At 40.9% G+C, this 14,295-nt stretch overlaps 1 protein-coding gene across 1 annotated transcript in view; it reads right to left on the bottom strand.

The window, feature by feature from the left end:
* The window catches only part of Oca2 (OCA2 melanosomal transmembrane protein), a 364,658-nt gene that overhangs the window by 111,683 nt on the left and 238,680 nt on the right, over positions 1 to 14,295 (bottom strand). Inside the window, exon 21 of the mRNA XM_046428817.1 lies at positions 13,667 to 13,771. Coding sequence (XP_046284773.1) covers positions 13,667 to 13,771 — 105 coding nt within the window. The remainder of the gene's footprint in view (positions 1 to 13,666; positions 13,772 to 14,295) is intronic.

Below are 14,295 nucleotides of genomic sequence, written 5' to 3'. Positions count from 1 at the left end.
CTATCTATGCTAAGCCTCAGGCTAGCATCATTCTGAATGGAGAAAAATTGAAGGCATTCCCCCTAAAATCTGGAACAAGACAGGGATGCCCTCTATCACCACTTCTATTCAATATAGTTCTCGAAACACTGGCCAGAGCAATTAGACAGACGAAAGAAATTAAAGGCATAAAAATAGGAAAGGAAGAACTTAAATTATCACTATTTGCAGATGACATGATTCTATACCTAGAAGACCCAAAAGGGTCTACAAAAAAACTACTAGAACTAATAAATGAATTCAGCAAAGTGGCAGGATATAAAATCAACACGCATAAATCAAAGGCATTTCTGTATATCAGCGACAAAACTTCTGAAACGGAAATGAGGAAAAACACTCCATTCACAATATCCTCAAAAAAAATAAAATACTTGGGAATCAACCTAACAAGAGAGGTGAAAGATTTATATAATGAAAACTACAAAACCCTAAAAAGAGAAGTAGAAGAAGATCTTAGAAGATGGAAAAATATACCCTGTTCATGGATAGGCAGAACTAACATCATCAAAATGGCGATATTACCAAAAGTTCTCTATAGGTTTAATGCAATGCCAATCAAAATCCCAACGGCATTTCTTGTAGAAATGGATAAAGCAATCATGAAATTCATATGGAAAAATAAAAGACCCAGAATAGCAAAAGCAATTCTAAGCAGGAAGTGTGAATCAGGCGGTATAGCGATACCAGACTTAAAACTATATTACAGAGCAATAGTAACAAAAACAGCATGGTACTGGTACCAAAACAGGAAGGTGGACCAATGGTACAGAATAGAGGACACAGAGACTAATCCACAAAGCTACAACTATCTTATATTTGATAAAGGAGCTAAAAGCATGCAATGGAGGGAGGATAGCATCTTCAACAAATGGTGCTGGGAAAACTGGAAATCCATATGCAACAAAATGAAACTGAATCCCCTCCTCTCGCCATGCACAAAAGTTAACTCAAAGTGGATCAAGGAGCTAGATATCAAATCAGAGACTCTGCGTCTGATAGAAGAAAAAGTTGGCTCCGATCTACATATTGTAGGGTCGGGCTCCAAATTCCTTAATAGGACACCCATAGCACAAAAGTTGATAACAAAAATCAACAAATGGGACTTACTTAAACTGAAAAGTTTTCTCTCAGCAAGAGAAACAATAAAAGAGGTAAATAGGGAGCCTACATCATGGGAACAAATTTTTACTCCTCACACTTCAGATAGAGCCCTAATATCCAGAGTATACAAAGAACTCAAAAAATTAAACAATAAGAAAACAAATAACCCAATCAACAAATGGGCCAAAGACCTGAACAGACACTTCTCAGAGGAGGACATACAATCAATCAACAAGTACATGAAAAAATGCTCACCATCTCTAGCAGTCAGAGAAATGCAAATCAAAACCACCCTAAGATACCATCTCACTCCAGTAAGATTGGCAGCCATTATGAAGTCAAACAACAACAAGTGCTGGAGAGGATGTGGGGAAAAGGGTACTCTTGTACATTGCTGGTGGGACTGCAAACTGGTGCGGCCAATCTGGAAAACAGTATGGAGACTCCTGGGAAAGCTGGGAATGGAACCACCATTTGACCCAGCTATTGCCCTTCTTGGACTTTTCCCTGAAGACCTTAAAAGAGCATACTACAGGGATACTGCTACATCGATGTTCATAGCAGCACAATTCACAATTGCTAGACTGTGGAACCAACCCAGATGCCCTTCAATGGATGAATGGATAAAAAAAATGTGGCATTTATACACCATGGAGTATTACACAGCACTAAAAAATGACAAAATCATAGAATTTGCAGGGAAATGGATGGCACTAGAGCAGATTATGCTTAGTGAAGCTAGCCAATCCCTAAAAAACAAATACCAAATGTCTTCTTTGATATAATGAGAGCAACTAAGAACAGAGCAGGGAGGAAGAGCAGGAAGAAAAGATTAACATTAAACAGATACATGAGGTGGGATGGAAAGGGAGAGAAAAGGGAAATTGCATGGTAATGGAGGGAGACCCTCATTGTTATACAAAATTACATATAAGAGGTTGTGAGGGGAATGGGAAAATAAACAAGGAGAGATATGAATTACAGTGGATGGGGTAGAGAGAGAAGATGGGAGGGGAGGGAGGGGGGATGGTAGAGGATAGGAAAGGTAGCAGAATACAACAGTTACTAATAGGGCATTATGTAAAAATGTGGATGTGTAACCGATGTGATTCTGCAATCTGTATTTGGGGTAAAATTGGGAGTTCATAACCAACTTGAATCTAATGTATGAAATATGATATGTGAAGAGCTTTATAATGTTTTGAACAACCAATAAAAAAAAATTAAAAAAAAAAAAAAAAGAAACAGTTGTGAGTGCAGGCTTGAGCTTGCAATAAAGACTCTTGTGTGATTGCATCGGATTCGGCTCCTGGAGGTCTACTGGGGTCCCACGAATCTGGCATAACAATTCTATAACTAGGAACAACCATTCTCTAGTAAGTCATGCCAACATCAGGTGCACCTTTCTTGCAGAGATGAATTTCACATTATTATATCCAAGAAAATGTAGTGGCTGTGAAATTTCTGTAGAAATCTGTGTTCCAAAATGTGCTGTGCTTAAGTCTCCCTGAATGTTCTTTTAATTGATGGTTTATTGTCCTGTGCCTTCAGGACACACAGTGATTACTCTTCTCTTAGACTTTGAATCTTTAAATGTTCTACAGAGAGGTGCCATGGAGCTAGGAGATGGCAATATGGAAGCCTGGTTAGTTGGGTCATACAAAGTGAAGGGTCCTCACCCCTGGGCACTGCAGTACCCTTCCAGGACTGCTCTCCCCCACCAGAGGGAGTCTACTGTGCATCCACTGCTTGGGAAAGAATTGCAACCTACACAGCTGATCAGGACCTGAGTCAGTACCAAGCTATGGAGGAAACAATCTCTATGCTACTCACATTTCTGCTTCTCCAGCTCTTAGCACTTCAGTAGCTCACACAATGGCAGAGTTGGGATTCCTGCTCAGATGGACCCTCTGCAGAGCCTGAGCTGTGAATTCCTACAAACGTTCACATTATTAACCTAATGCTGTCCACTGAGCCTGGTTCAGCCCTCTGTATTATTTTGTTCCTGAATATTTTAGGAAACGATGAGTTAAAACCAAAAAATAAAAAATAAAAAATAAAAAGCAAGTAAAAAGCAAAAGGTAAAAGCTAAAGTGAAATGCTTCTGACTTTTATCACCTGTGAAAGAGTGTTTGTTCCCATATCAGGTGTCACAGCCAGCAACTACAGCTGCCCTAATATCTCCTTGTGGGGCCTGCAAAGAAACCTGCGGGGAAAAGATGCCTAAGAACAAGACAGCCTTGAGAACCTGATTTCCACATAGAGGTTGAATGACAGCATAGAGAACCATGAGTATCTAAGAAGTCAGTTAAGGAAAACCCACAAGATTATGTGCATAAATTACCATTTTTTGTATTCAACATCCAGGACAAGAATAATAACATTTTAACTTGAAAATTGCCTGAGACTCCTTCCTGTTCAAGTCAATGAGGTTGAAAAGATCAGGCGTCAATGGAGAAAAACTGTCAGAGAATCCTCAGTCATTAGCAAGGTATTTCAGGTTTTCAGCACAGTCTATAGGGAAATGTAGCAGAAAACCAGGAATGCTGACCACAAATGCAGGTCTGGGTTCAGATTCCCACAGCTCCCTTCTCAACTGAAGACAGGAGAAGAAAGGAGAAGTAGGTGGATGGGACAGGAATTTCCCTACATAGAAATAGGTGATAAAATACTGAAATGTTTCCATATCAATCAATGGAGAGCCACTGCCCCCAGACCCCAATGCCTCCCATCAGCTCAGCCCCTTTGGGCCTTCTGCCTGTCCCAAGCAAGAGAGAGATTAACAGTGACACAAGGGAAGGGCCAGAGGGGCTCCAAGCTGCCGGCTTCAGAATATCTGTGTCTGCTCCGATTATATTAAATATTGATGAAATATCAAAATTAAATTGATTTAATACTGCTGTTTTATTTGTCACCATTAAAGATAAGCAAAATAAAAATAAAAGGAAGAGCCTAAGACAGAGATATAAGGAAAACCCAACAGAGTAAATCTAATCCACAAAGGCCCTGCCCCTCCCTCCCCACCACCACCACCACTGATGACATGGCTTTGTTCTGATTCACTGAAGCCCTGTCTAGCTGATTTAGAGAGATAAACCCAACTACAATCTGTTTCTTTCTTCTCTGGACATGGTGAGATAAGCAAAAATCCCCTAGTGGGATCCTACCAGTTATGAATTGTCTTTGGATTACCCAAATTATTTGGCGTTCTTCCCCGACCACTGGAAGAAAAGAAATATCACAAATGAACGTGAACTGAGGTTCCAACTGCAGCTCTCAGAACAAAGCTGACAACATGGATTTAGAAGAAAAACCCCAAACTAAAGTCACATTTTGGAGATACCACACCAAAGAATAAAAGGCTTCATTTTGTCTCTTTAAGCTCACACTCCTGAAATAATAAAATAACACGAACACACCTTCCACATGAAAGATCCCTTCCAAGCAGATGCTGCGCTCTTCATCAAGGGTAGCCCCCAACTCTCACCAGCTCTCCCTCAACCCCACATTTGCCAGCATTTAAGTCACTGGAAATGGCTACTGCATCTGCCAGCTCTATGACCCTGTGTCATTTTCATACATGTTGAAATCTCCATGGACAAGTAAGTGTCTCTTGACCTGGAAAATTACCTTGGTCAGAGCTGTTTTGGCACAGCTGACCAAGACTGGGCTAGAACACAGGCATCTCTGTGGGTCAGGAGGCTGAGTCACTGAGCTGTGTGTCTGATAACAGGTGAATCGGTCTCTACCACTGTATTTTCACAGTGTATTCTTTGGTCTCCTTGTTCATTCCTCAGATGAACCCTGAGTGGGCCTCCAAAGTGTTTGCAAAGAAAATCAGAACTCCAAGAGATGTTTGGTTGGAGCTGACCATATGGACAGTCCAAGAAATCAGACGCCCTAGAGCATAACCTCAGATGCCTGAGCACCAGGTGTGCCAGGCCAGATCATGAAGGTTTCAATGGTGAGGATGAGGCACTGCATTTTTCGGGCAGAAGGAAGTGGGGGACATGCATGATTGCTAAGGTCTCAGGTATGAGCCAGACTCTTGTTGCCCATGTACCCTCTACATCATGTCCTGAGTCAGAAGACTCCACAACCACACAGAGTGAAGATCCTCCTGGTCAGAGGGGACCCTTGATAGGCAGAAAGCCTAAGTTATCTCCCATTCATATCACTGTATCTGTTGCTCCACATGAATGGGGGCATGGGCAGGACCCCCTGCATCCATAAGATGGGAAGATAATGAAAAGTTGGAACCCCAGGGACACAGACTCACATTAATTGCAGGTGGCCCTGGGGAAGAGAGCACCTGCAAACAATGGCCTGTCTCCAATGCTCATGGTCCCAAAACACCCATTCTATTCCCAGCCCTTTCCAAGTGCCCATCACAAACCAGGGCACCCAGCAGCTGATGAGTAGATGTGTGCACCCAGCTGCACCTGGGTGATTGTCCTACCCAGTGGCTTCCATGGGGAAGGTGGATCTGGAACAGGGACCACCTCCCACTGGAGGAACATAGAGGGCTATATGTAGTAAGATTGACTCCAGGCAAGGGAAGGAAAGAGTTGAGAGGGAGAATTGTGACCAGTAGAAAAGAACCACATAAACCAAGGCACAAGAGATCTTAGCACCATGGTAAAGAGAGTGGTTCCATGTCAATGATCAGGAGGACTGGCAGGAAGGACAGGCAGAGGTGGTATCTGTGACTCTGAGAGATGCAGGGAAGCAATAGGGTGACAACTACCTCAAAAAGAGAGTGGCCAGAGGATGATAGGCTGATGGGGAGGGGTGGGGAGGAGCAAAGAGTTACTTTAGAAAAATTAACCTACTTTAGTTACTTTAGTTAATTCGTTTATTAATCCATTTGCAAACACTTTCTAAATATTTTCTTTATGCTAGGCATGGTGCTAGTGAATGACCATAGAGACATGAATTGATAGAGTTCCCAGAGAGTTGCAGAATCTCTTGACAATAATCTTAGTGAATAACTTCGTGGCTATGTGCAGAGAACTATGGGACCCCAGAGGAAACTGAGGCTCTACATTGAAGAGAAAGCACTGAAGTAAGCATAGATGAAAGATTTGAAGCCTTTCCTAGGTTTGAAGAACTCCCCAGGCAGAAATGGAAAACTCATTTTCCCTACTTCCCTTGCAGCTTGGAATATGGGCTCCTCCAATCAGGAACACCTGCTCAAGAGGCTGGTTTTGAGAATTTGAAGGAGGGGGTATGACAAGACACATCAGGGCAAGGTGACAGAGGTCCCACATTCATTGGTGAGAGTAAGCCCACACGCTCAAGCCAGAAGGATCCAGAGGCTTCCTGAGTCAGCCCCACCCCCCCACTCCCATCATGTCCTTGAGATATTCTCAGAAATTCCAAGAACTGTGTACCATCCCTAGAAAAATTCCTTTTATTCTTAAACTAACTAAAAGAGTTTTTGTTTATTTGTTAGCTGCAGCTATGCAGGAATTTTTAGAGACAAGCATCTGTGCTTGCAAGGGAGGAGGCTGCTGTCCTTTCCAATGACTATTACCATCCCTTCAAGTTGTTCTTTTGCTTCAGATAAAGTCCTCCAGGGAAAACTACAAGGAACCAGTCAAAATCCCTGAGTCCTCCTAAATCATCCTTCTAGGTAACCTAGAGTGAACTAGCAAAGTTTCATTATGATGCTAAATTCTCTGCCCAGGAGGCATTCCCAATGGCCATTTTTGAAACTGTAATGTAAGGAGAAGCAAAATCTCAAACTGAGCATGCTCAGGAATATGCCCGCCTCAATCTGCAAGGATGAGTTTTTCCAATATGAATATGCATAAGTTTCCCTAATAATGTCCCCTTGCCTTCTTTACAAAGAGAGACTGTCTTGCTTTATTTCCCCAGGGCTCTCCTTACTTGGACAAGTACTAAACCTTTCTTTGCTCTTTTATCTTCTAGTGTGTTTATGGACTTTGCACTCACCAAGGGGTGAAGCCTTAGTGTTTGGTTACAGATTAAAATGCAGATACTGCTATGTACATTAAAAATAAAATGACTCCCCACTAAAAGATTAGGGATAAAATCATTACCTGCTAAGATTATCTGCTTAAAATTTTAAAAATCTATTTGCCTACTGCTTTAAAAAATGCAACTGAAAAAAAGATTTTTTAAAAAATAATTTTTCAAAAAAGACTGAAAATAAAATATTGGAAAAAGATAAAGTGGGCAGAAGCTCTGAGCAGAGATGAAGACCTTACACAATGTAATAGAAACCAGTGACTGAGAAGTTACATTGGTAATGAACTTCAGTGTCTAATATGATCATGAAGCATACAATGCAAAAATGATCAGTTTATAAAATGATCTGCTTCATCAGAAAGATTGATTACAAAAGCAATGGAAAAACCTAGACAAGATATAATTACACAACAACTGCTTGTATTATAAAACTCTGCTCACATACACTTGAAGAAATTTGAATATCTTATCTGCTTTGCCTTAGAGCTTTCTATTTATTTTACTTTTAAGAAATAAAACTTGTTATAGATAAATATGACATTCTCTGTCTCCCCTCAGTGAGGAGGATTGTTTCCATCTCCCCATTCCCAGGAGATCTACCCTCATAAATTTGGATTATATCCATTGATTAGGTGGCATTTTGTGGAAGAGACTAAGGGGAGGTTTGGGCTTACATGTGTCAGTGTGGAGGGAAAACAAATATTGAGTGTCTAAAGCAGCAACAATATGCATAAGTTGATATGCAGCATTTTAATGCATGTGGATAGAGCAAAGCTGACCCCATGCTAGGTCAAAGTGTGTTTTAGGCCAGTTCTGAGTGTGAAATTCTATAGACCGTGTCTTTTAGCCACACAAAATTGAAATCAGGAACTCCAAGAGATATCTGCACACCCAAGTCCTCTGCATGGCCATTTACTTTAAAAAAAAAAATGAGAAACCCTGAGGCAAGCAAGATAAAAAGTTCAAATTCCATTTTGGAGGTAGATATTTGAACACAGAAGTGCCCCCTTATCCTTGGTTTCACTTTCTACAATTTCAGTTATCCCAGGTCAATCATGATCTAAAAATATTAAATGGAAACTTCCAGAAATAAACAGCTTGTAAGTTTTGCAAATACTTTCATTGAGTAGATTGCTATAATTGTCCTATTTTATTTTTATTATTGTTATTAACCTCTTATTGTGCCTAACTTATAAATTAATGTTATCATAGGTACATATACGAAAGAACATAGCATATATAGGGCTGGGTGTTATCTGCAGTTTCTGGGATCCCCTGAGAATCTTGGAATATACCCCCTGCAGATAAGGATGGACTACCATTTTTGTTGTACTAGCCTCTGATTCCCTAAAATTAATAGTTTGCTCATTCTCAATCCCCAGTACTTCCTCTTTCCCTCCCTTCTCCCTCTGCTGATCCCCTTCCTCTACTTTACTGGTCTTATCTTTATTTTTAATTGGTACATTATAAATATACATAAAAGTGAAATCCATTGTGATGTGTTCATATATGCATACAGCATAAGTTGGTCAATTTCATTCTGTAGTTGCTCTCCTACCCACCTCTCTGCCCCATCCTTCTATCCCCTTTCTCTACTATTCTTTTTATTTTCATTTTATTCTCTCCCTGTCCTGCTTTTTATAAATCTCTCTCTTGCTTTCACAAAGGAGTGAAAATATTCAGTCTTTGACTTTCTGAGTCTGCAATATTTCCCTTAGCATGATACTCTCTCAAGTTCCATCCATTTACTAGTAAATGTCTTAATTTAATTCTTTTACATGACTGAAGAAAACTCCATCACATATATTAATATGAATATTTGTGTTTGGGGTGTTTAGTTTTTTGAGTTCTTTATGTATTCTGGATATTAATCCCCTGGTGGAAGAGTAATTGGCAAAGATTTTCTCCCATTCTGTAGGCTCCTTTTGCACTCTTACATGTTATCTTTGCTGTGTAGAAGTTTTTGTGTTTTTTTTGTTTTTTTAATTTAGTGCCATTTCATTTACTGATTCTTTATTTTATTTCTTGAGATTTGGGAGTCCCTGAATCAATATGTTGGAGTCTTGACCCTATGTTTTCTTCTAGCAGTTGTAGTATTTCTGGTCTAATTCCTAGGTATTTGATCCACTTTGAGTTAATTTTTGTGCTTGGTGAAAGTGATAGTTAGGTTTTCATTGCTGGGATCAAAACACCTGATCAGAACAACTTAGAGGAGAAAAAGTTTATTTTGAGCTCATAATTTCAAAGGTTCAGTCACAATCAACCAACTCCATTGCTCTGGGTCTGAGATGAGGCAGAGCATCATGACAGAAGGGCATGGAGGAAGAATGCTGTCACCTCATGGCAGCCAGGTGCAGAGAGAGAGTGTGTGTGTGTGAGGTACCAGGAACAAAATATAAACCCCAAAGGCACACCCCCAGTGACCCACTCTTTCCAGTCACACCCTGTCTGCCTACAGTTACCACCCAGTTAATCCATTCAAATTATTAACTTATCAGATGGGTTAATCCACAGATTAGGTTACAACTCTCCTAATCCAATCATTTCACCTGCTACATGAACACAGGAGCTTTTAGGGGAGGACCTCATGTTCCAACCATAATGGTGAGAGATAAAGATACAGTTTTTTTCTTCTACATATGGGTATCCAGTTTCCCTAGCACCATTTATTTAAAAGGCTATCTTTTCTCCAATGTACGATTTTGGTAGCTTTGTCAAGGATTTAATGACTATATCAATATGGATTTGTCTCTGTGTCTTTTATTCTACTCTTTCAGTCTTCATATCTGTTTTTATGCCATGCCAATACCATGGTAGTTTTGTTACCATACTTCTATAACCTTTTGTTACCAGGATGGTTTGAGATCCAATATCGTGATGCCTCCAGTCTCACTTTTCTTGCTCAGTATTGCTTTGGCTACTCTAGGTCTTTCATTCTTCCAATGAATTTGGAAGTGTGGGGAGGGGTGGTATTGGAAATTTAACCCAGTGGCCCTGTTTTCTGGGTTTTGCTTTTTTAATTGTGAGACAGTGTCTCGCTAAGTTGCCAAGGCTGACCTCAAATTTGCAATCCTCCTGCCTCAACCTCCTGAGTAGCTGGGATTACAGGTGTGCACCACCATGACTGGATCCATGTAATGTTAGGATTTTTTTTCTTTTACATCTGTGAAAATGTCATTCATATTTTGATGGGGATTGAATTGAATATGTAGCTCACTTTAGGTAATATGAACATTTTTACGATATTAATTCTACCAATCCAGGAACATTCTAGATCTTTCCGTCTTCTGAGGTCTTCTTCAATTTATTTCTTCAGTATTCTACAATTTTTCACTACAGAGTTCTTTCACTTCTTTAGTTAGATTTATTTCCAACTGTTTGGGGGCTATTGTAAATGGAATTATTTTCCTGATTTCTTTCTCAGTGGATTCATTACTGGAGTATAAGAAAGCTATTGATTTTTGTATGTTTATCTTGTATCTTGCTACTTTGCTGAATTTGTTTAGCAGCTCTTCTTCAGTCTTCAGGTGGAGTTTTTCAAGTCTTCTAAGTATAGATCATGTTATCAGCAAACAGAGATAATTTGACTTCTATCTCTTTCCTTTTAAGCTGATTTTTCTTGGGTATTTTGTCACAGTTCCAAAATCTGATTAACACAGACTGACAAAACCTGGATTCTGTGACCACACCACCTAGCCTTGCATGGCTAGAGCACTTTGCTTTATCTGGGAACAGGATAATTGCATAAGCTGATCTTGTCTCTGGGTTAAAGAATCATTTAAGAGAAGCCTCAATAGTGTCAAAAAAGTTGGAGCCCACTGAGCCAAAACTGGGACCCTCTTTTTTTTCTTTTATTCTTTTTCCTTTCTGATGTTATTATGAATTACACTTATTTCAAAAATTTCATTTTCTATTAGTTTATTGTTCCTGATAAAATATACAGCTGATTCTTAACTGACTTTTAACTCCAGAGTCCCTGAAAAAGGAACGAATAATTTTAATTCTCAATTGATAGATCCCTTTAAGCTAAGTATACAGATTCATATTCTCTGTAAAGAGCAACAGTTTTATTTCTTCCTCTCTAGTCCTTGTAGTTCTTATTTCTTCTCTGGGTTCACTGCATTGCCACTGACCTCTGGGATGGTTGATAGAAATGGTGCCCACAGTTTTGTCTTCTTCCATACTTCAGGAAGACAACACTCAACATTTCACATCTAAGTACATTGGTTTGAGTTTTATAGATACTCTGAATCAGACTCCTCCCAGGCACTATTCTGAGGCAGATCTTCATGGGCTCTGATCACCAGCACATGCACACTTTGATGGCACCTTTCCTCCATACTATGTGATTCCTCCTTCATGTCCAGAAGGCTTACCTGCTGATGCTGAGGTGGGACACAACACAGGTCCCCAGTAGATGTCCCCAAAAGTACAACCCCAAGACCAAGCTCTGACCCATGCAAACATGAGACAGTTGATCAATTCTCTTCTCCTCTCCTAGACAGACTATGCTGAGAAGCAAATAGTACCAATCTGCCCAGAGAGATCAGCTGCAAATGACTTCCCCAGTTCACCCTCCCTCTTCCCTGGCTAACTCTCCTACTCATCCCACTGCAGTTCCTTGGGATTGCCTCAGCCTTGTCTGTCTGGAAAGCTCAAAACTAAGACAGCTGATAATATTTGTGGCCCTAGAAAGCAGATGGCTTGAACAGAATTTTGGACTACTACTCACCAGTTGAAGATTGAGGACCTGATTATTAATGAAAAGAAGTATGGGTGTGATAACAAGGGCACTGAAATTTTTAAACCTTTTACCTGTGGTTCATTTGGATAATGAACAGGTTGAAGGCAAGGCATTTGTTTCATGCAGTGGCCATGGTACTTGGATATTATGGGGTAATTAAAAGCAGAAAGTGCACTCGTAATTATTGACAGCATGGGAAGGCTTAAAATTTCAAAATAGTAGGCTCAGGAAAGACACCTTTCAACTCCAGACACTCTATGAAAGTGACAAATGAGAGACCTATCCCCTAAAGATAACTGTGCTGAAAATCAGTTCTGTTGATTTTTGATTTGGTGCCTGGGAACTATGTAATGAAGTGCATGCATAGTTAGCATTGTTATGTTTTCTTAATGAACTGACCCTTTCGTTGGAACACCATGCCCTTCTTGATCTCAAGCATTACTCTTAAAGTTTGTTTTGCCTGTTATTTTTAGATCCTTTCAACTTGTCTTTGTCTTTAGATTTAAAGTGTTTCTCCTAAAGAGTGTACAGTTGGGTCTTGTTGTTTTTGTTTTAGGGGTTTGTCTGTTGTTGAATCTGCCAACTTCTGTCTTTTAAATTAGGAGTTCAAGTCAGCATTTTAAAAAGTTGGCTTCGTTTACCCTTCAATGGTGTGTGTGTGTGTGTGTGTGTGTGTGTGTGTCCGTATTCTCTCCCCCTTCTTACACAGAAAGCAATTACTCTAAACATTGTTCTGCACTTTGCTTTTTCTCCTGGAACTGGGACAAGTAACAGTAGCTATGTGATTTCTCTCCCTTGGCAATTCATGAAGAAATCACAATAGCCACAGAGTTAATTCAGCATTACTGACCTCTAGCCTTAGAAGGAGAACAGTAGCCAGATCTCTAGACAGAAACTGTGAATCCCAGACTGGGAGTGATGCAGATTACCAAGTCCACTCAAGGTGGGTCCTAGTTAGAGAAGCCCCACCGTAAGCCTAGCCCACCCCCTCCTCACACTGCCAGACTTCCTGCTGTCACCTTAGGGTCTCACTGTTCCCAATATGCACAGGCTGGTAAAGTATCTTGGGAGCCCACTGACATGAACTGTTCATAGGGAACAGAGGGGGCCCAGTCACAAGAACACCAGAAAGGACTCCCCCATCTAGTACCCTGCCATGAGGAATGTTCACCAGGCTTGTGTCCCTGTGTCCAGGACTCTTGGGCCCTGAGGTGTTTGTGACAGGACCCCAGTTCTTGTATGCAACCTCTGATCCTGCTTTGTCACACCAGAATTCAGAAACCATGACACAGAAACTACCCTAGGAGTAGGGCTCATCCGCCCTATAAGAGGCTTGTGGTGGGTACTTCTGGTCTTGGATGTGGGTCAGGACCACAAAGAAACTTAAAACTCCCGCCGAAGACAAGCACCAAAAGTCACACGGCTGATTAGAATAGCTTCTATGTCCATAGGAAATATAGATGAAATTGTCTTGGTGTCTCAACTTTTTCTTTAAAAAAAAGACAGTCTTGTGAGAGGGACAGCAGATCTTGGGTGGGTTAACCCTAAAGTAGCCAACCATGATGGTATACTGTTCACCCTGGTTGCAGACCCTTGATTCCCAGCCTGCCATCTGGGCTCTCAGAGCTCCCTGCCCAGCTGCCCTGGCTCTTCCCACATTTTATAATCTTGACCATGATTGTGGGAAAGGGCTGGTTTTGTATTCTGCCTTCTTAGGAAAGAAGGGCAAATCCAGAGTGTGCACAGGCGGAAGGCAAGTCCTCAAGCCCACAGAAATGTACAACTCACCATTGTAGCAGTGAATGGAATGTTGTCAATCAAAGATGACGCCAAGGCCGAGACCCATACCACTAGGACGATGGCAGCTGCAAGGCGCCTATCCTCTGGAACCATCTGGAAGGAGCAGATAATAACAGTGCTGTACATCAACAGCTGCACTGTGAGATCACACACTTAGGATCTGATCTTTTGTCAGTGAGACTCAGAAAAGACCAAAGGATTGTTAATCCTTCTTCTTAACATGTGGCAAAAACAAACCCAGGAGTGCAAACCAGGGCCACAACTGCATAGGAATCTCAGCTGGTTTCTAAAAGTAACTAAGGAGAGCAATTCCCAGCCCACTAGCCCCGTGGGAGGAATGGGCAGAGTGAAGTCCCCTCCTCATCCACATTTGATAGTTCCACACACTGGTCCCACCAGCAGGGACCTGGGACGGAGACCTCTGCAGCATCCACTGACTGTTCACTGCTCTCCTTCTCAACAGGTTTTAACTAAAGACTAAAAGCAAAATAGCAGGCATCTGTAATTATATATTCTTTGGGGGAAAAAAAATCTCCCTTCATCTCTAGGCTACCCAGGATAAAATAGTTTCCCTGCTGTGCTTTTTACATAATTAATGTGACCTATTCTTACCAGAT

This window comes from Marmota monax, unplaced genomic scaffold (genome assembly GCF_021218885.2).
Source record: "Marmota monax isolate L192 unplaced genomic scaffold, Marmota_monax_Labrador192_F-V1.1 WCK01_AAM20220418_F8-fsc00179, whole genome shotgun sequence".
Classification (NCBI taxonomy): Eukaryota; Metazoa; Chordata; class Mammalia; order Rodentia; family Sciuridae; genus Marmota; species Marmota monax.
The sequence above is the reverse complement of the archived record's forward strand: the minus strand, read 5'-3'. Positions and strand labels throughout refer to the sequence as shown.